Source organism: Rhyacophila brunnea, unplaced genomic scaffold, assembly GCF_057557595.1.
Source record: "Rhyacophila brunnea isolate RB1 unplaced genomic scaffold, BYU_Rbru_1.0 scaffold_3, whole genome shotgun sequence".
NCBI classification, from domain to species: domain Eukaryota; kingdom Metazoa; phylum Arthropoda; class Insecta; order Trichoptera; family Rhyacophilidae; genus Rhyacophila; species Rhyacophila brunnea.
In genome coordinates this window covers 22,485,704-22,491,145 of record NW_028232965.1, presented here as the reverse complement: position 1 = coordinate 22,491,145, position 5,442 = coordinate 22,485,704, and the positions used below count along the sequence as shown (strand labels likewise).

The following is a 5,442-nucleotide window of genomic DNA, read 5'->3' as shown; positions in this document are numbered from 1 at the left end:
GTTGATAAAATTATACAATAGTGGATAAGAAAAAAAGGTACTTACCCGATCTGTACTTAAAAATAATCATACAAATTAATAATAGAAAAGAACTATACCTAAATAAAGTTACATTGGTAGTTAGTAGAAACATTAGTGGATAAAAATAATAGGCACCCAATATGTATTACAAAACAGTTACACAATTTAATAATTAAAAAAAAACAAGAACAATGCATAAATAAAGTTGGGTTTTGGTAAAAACACAATTATGACATTGGATAAGAAAAAAGTAACCCAATATTTATAATGGAAAATAGTTTAACAAAAAACAAAAAATAAGAATTACCTATAAGTACCAAAATAAAGTTAAGATGGTTGATAAAAACATACGAGTATCAATAAAATAAATCAATAAACCCTTGTAAAAAAATTCTAAACTCAATAAAGTATCTTTCCCTACCAACAATAAAAAATAAAGATATATAATACTGTACAAAAATTGAATACTAAGTAGATTACTGAGATATCCAGGGTTCCAGTGGCTAGCTCAGGTGTTGATCAAACCCCGGATTCACAAAAAAAAAATTAAATTTGAGACGAAAGGAATTCAAATAAAACGAAGTCTTTCGTGTTCGTAACGTGAAGGTCTTGTCTTACATTTTTCTTAGTTTCACAGGTTTATATTTTTGGTTTTTACAGTTACAGTTGCAGGTCCGTATACATTGAAAAAAGGACGCTCACTAACTTTTTTTCTCCGGGTTCCTTTTTTTGAAATTCCTCCGAATCCACGCCGACTTACCAAAGAGCTCTCGTGATTAGCCAAATCTGATCGGATGATCTTTGGATTCGGTGAATCACGAGCCTGACCTTGGCACCGGCGCGCGAAGAATTTACCGTTGCGCAATGCGCGGCAAAATTTACAACATTTGAATTCTATATTTTATTTAGTCTTAAAATTATCTTTTTCATCCATCATCATTTATACTTTAAAATTTATCTTAATTACACCTCCGCCCAGTAAGTGATTTCCACGCACCGGACAAAGGCCTTTACTCATGAATAAGATATTGACGTAGTTGAGCAAGGAACCAGATCAGGTGTTTTATTCAATGGTTTATAGATATCAGGGTAGCAGTTCGGCCCGTTTTTATTTAATATTTATAGAAATCAACAAAAGTAATGATGATAAAAAGGTAATGATAGCGGGATGTGTATATCTATAATCTATAATATGAAAGTAAATATTTGTTTGTTTGTTCGTGTTTTATGCGCTGCCGTACCATTCATCCGATTGCGATAAAACTTTGTCAACTTATTGCTTGCACTTGCGCGAAGAGTATAGGCTATATCTTATATAGATATAAAAATGAATGCCTGTCTGTCTGTTTGTCTGTCTGTCTGTCTGTCTGTCTGTCTGTCCCGTATGCGTTCCTATACCATTCATCCGATTGCGATGAAATTTTGGTAAGTGGTTGTATGCACACCCGCGAAGGTTTCTGAATTAAAAAAATCATCATCTTCTTCTTCTTCTTCATTCTATTTTCTTTTATTCGTATGGTTCCTATACCATTCATCCGATTGCGACGAAACTTTCGTCAGTTATTGTACGCATACCCGCAAAGGTTTCTAAATTAGAAAAACTATCTTCTTCTTCTTCTTTTTCTTCATTATATCTTCTTTTATTCGTATGGTCCTATATACCATTCATCCGATTGCGATGAAACCTTCGTCAGTTGTTGTAGTAACACCCGCAAAGGTTTCTGAATTAGTACAACCATCTTCTTCTTCTATTCTATCTTCTATTCGTATGCGTTCCTATACCATTCATCCGATTGCAATGAAATTTTGATCAAGTGTTGTGCTCACGCTTGCAAAGGTTTCTGAATTAGTACAACCATCTTCTTCTTCTTCTTCTTCTATTCTATACTCTTCTATTCGTATACGTTCCTATTCCATTCATCCGATTGCAATAAAATTTTCATCAGTAATTGTGCCAACACCCGCGAATGTTTCAAAATTAGTACAACCATCTTTTTCTTCTATTCTATCTTCTATTCGTATGCGTTCCTATACCATTCATCCAATTGCAATGAAATTTTGATCAAGTGTTGTGCTCACGCCCGCAAAGGTTTCTGAATTAGTACAACCATCTTCTTCTTCTTCTATTCGTATGCATTCCTATACCATTCATCCGATTGCAATGAAATTTTGATCAAGTGTTGTTCTCACGCCCGTAAAGGTTTATAAATTGATACAACCATTTCTTCTTCTTTTTCTTCTATTTTATCTTCTTCTATTCGTATGCGTTCTTATACCATTCATCCGATTGCAATGAAATTTTGACTGGTTGTTGTATGCACGCCTGCGAAGGTTTCTGAATTATTACAACCATCTTCTTCTTCTTTTATTCGTTTGCGTTCCTATACCATTCATCCGATTGCAATGAAATTTTGATCAAGTATTGTGCTCACGCTCGCAAAGGTTTCTGAATTGATACAACCATTTTCTTCTTCTTTTTCTTCTATTCGTATGCGTTCTTATACCATTCATCCGATTGTGATGAAATTTTGACCAGTTGTTGTGCGCACGCCCGCGAAGGTTTCTGAATTAGTACAACCATCTTCTTCTTCTTCTATTCGTATGCGTTCCTATACCATTCATCCGATTGCGATGAAACTTTTTTCAGTTGTTGTGCGCACACCTGCGAAGGTTTCTAAATTAGTATTATATAAAATACAAAGTTTGTTGTTTGTTTGTTTCATCCAATTGTGATTTTTTTTTACTACATATTAATAACATTAATAACGTTTTCATATTTTAGATTCGGTTTTAATTTAGTGTTCTTTTATTTGACCTTTACTCCTATTAGAATTATTTTCATATTGCCATATTGCATTACATATTAATAACATTAATAACGTTTTCATATTTTAGATTCGGTTTTAATTTAGTGTTCTTTTATTTGACCTTTACTCCTATTACAATTATTTTCATATTGCCATATTGCATTACATAAATATTTTAATATTAAAAAAATAATTACCTCTTATTATTTTTTAAATATCTAAGATAAATATAACCACGAAGCGACCCTGTACGAAGCCGTGTACTTCAGCTAGTAATATAATATATAAAACAAAGTCGGGTTAGTTACACCATTTATAACTCAAGAACAGCTGGACCGGTTTTTATGATCTTTGATTTGTTGGATTTGTATTCGCCCCGAATAGCAGAATAACTATTAAAACATCGGATAAAATCACGGGGAAAAAAATTATGAAGAAAATTCATTTTCTCATACATTTTGTATGGAACGGTTTTTGACTGATATCGATGAATTTGATCGATGAACCTCCGGCATTCGAAAAGTAAGAAAATTACAAAAAATTTAAATCCGTATACAACGCCATCTCTGATACATGACAGAAAGAATAAACAAGAAACAAACAAACAAAAGAAAGAATGAACATGGCGTTGTGTGCATTATCCTTTGACAGTTGATTCAGTTCAGCCTCAGATAATCCCGAAAGACTTTGTTGTAGACCCCGGTAAATTTTGGAGGAAGTAGTCCTGCCTGAATCTCCTTTGCTTCTCCGACTGCGTCCATCAAATAAATCAAACGAATACAAACGTCCCAAAATTTTCATTCAATTAAATTCAACGCCAGGGATAAAATTACATGATCTCATCGCTAGTATTGCTCATTATTTACCTACCAATTTCAAAATCCGTCCTTTGGACTTCATTCGACAATCGATCTCTGTGAATAATTGAGCCAATTACCAGCGAGGTGGACAAATAGCTATTTCGATCGTAATTTTCAAACAGTAAGTTGCCTTCGAAGATGTTCACTTTGTGAGATTATCAAATTTGTGATAGTGCGCGAATCGATAATTTCTTCATTATGTAATTTTGAATTGTGTGATTAATTTTCCAGTGTTATTTACAATGTCGCGAGCCAGAAGATCTAATCTTTCACAACGAAGCCATAATGCAATTAGACTTCGGAATATTGCTTATCAATCCACTGCATATGAACAAGAAATCGCACGAGAAGAGCGTCACGTTAGTATGGCCCGACTTCGTGATTCACAAACACAAGAACAAAGAGAGGCAGTACATCAAATGGCAATGTTGGCAATGAGTAATTGTCGAGATTATCGCACAGATCAACAACGTGATAATCTTCGACGCGCAAGAAGAAATGCTTCAAGTGTTGATTTGAATCGAGTAGCGTTTCAATACGATTGCACAATTGACTACAGCTCGCATCCTTTCGTTCGAATTGGCCCAATGGAGGTTGTGTGCGACCATTGCGGTGCATTGAAGTTCGCTGGAGAAACGCCTGGATTGTGCTGTCTCAGTGGCAAGGTGAAATTGCCATTATTGCCTCCGCCACCTGAGTCATTGCATTCATTGCTTCGTGGCGAAACACCAAAATCACGACATTTTCTATCGAACACTCAAAGATACAACGGATGTTTCGAAATGACTTCATTTGGAGCAGACATTATCGATGAACGCGGATTCAATCCGATATTCAAGGTAATTTTTGTTTGAGAGAATAAACGTTCATTTTCCTTTGGTGATCATAAATCAGTAATTCTGACTTCGCCTTCGACTTGGACCATCAAATTGGATCATTGCAACCGCTTGAAGACGCACAGCATAAATTTATCCAAATTTACTTCATGGGCAATATGGAGGAACAACTTGATCGGCGTCAAACGATCAATACGGCAATGAAAAGAGCAATTCTTCAAGATCTGCAGCAACTACTTCATGAACATCATGCATTGGTTCGGTTGTTCAAAACTGCGTTGGATCGCATACCAAGTGATGACTACAAAGTTGTGATCAGAGCAGATAAACGACCCGCTGGAACGTACAAACGCCAATTCAACGCTACAACAATAGATCAAGTCGCAATTGCGATTGTTGGTGAAAACTTGGAAACGCGCGATATTGTGCTTACACGTCGTGACACTGGACAACTGCAAAGAATATACGAAACACATCGTTCATACGATGCATTGCAATACCCGCTGATGTTTTGGCAAGGAGACTATGGATATCACTTCAATATCGAGATGATAAATCCATTGAACGGTGAGTATCGATATCATAATTTTCATTTCAACATGACAATAATTTCACTAATTTCACTGATTTCATTTCAGGTGTAGAAACCAAGAAGGTTAGCTCGATGAATTATTACGCATATCGTTTGATGATTCGTCAAAATGCTGACAACTATTTGCTGCGATATCATCGATTGCTTCAGCAATATTGCGTCGACATGTACGTCAAAATCGAGTCGGAGCGCCTTACTTTCATTCGGTTGAACCAAGCCTAACTGCGTTCGGAGGAGTATATTCATTTACACGATGCAATCAGCACCGAAGGAGATGCAGCTAATGTTGGTCGATTGACTATTCTACCGGCGATGTAAATTGGCAG

The 5,442-nt window shown here is 35.5% G+C and overlaps 1 protein-coding gene across 1 annotated transcript; it reads left to right on the top strand.

The window, feature by feature from the left end:
* The first annotated feature begins 4,053 nt into the window (after positions 1-4,053).
* On the top strand, positions 4,054-5,184 carry LOC147068061 (uncharacterized). Its single transcript, XM_085952585.1, has 3 exons — positions 4,054-4,528; positions 4,594-4,867; positions 5,163-5,184. The coding sequence occupies exons 1-3, from the start codon at positions 4,054-4,056 to the stop codon at positions 5,182-5,184; spliced, it is 771 nt and encodes a 256-aa protein (XP_085808711.1).
* The last annotated feature ends 258 nt before the right edge of the window (positions 5,185-5,442 follow it).

Excerpts from the sequence above, each read along its gene's own strand:
- LOC147068061 (XM_085952585.1), top strand. The coding sequence starts at position 4,054 with ATGGCCCGACTTCGTGATTCACAAACACAAGAACAAAGAGAGGCAGTA. Across the intron at positions 4,529-4,593 it reads ATTCAATCCGATATTCAAGG|TCGCCTTCGACTTGGACCAT; the intron begins TAATTTTTGTTT and ends GTAATTCTGACT. Across the intron at positions 4,868-5,162 it reads GATAAACGACCCGCTGGAAC|GTGTAGAAACCAAGAAGGTT; the intron begins GTACAAACGCCA and ends ATTTCATTTCAG.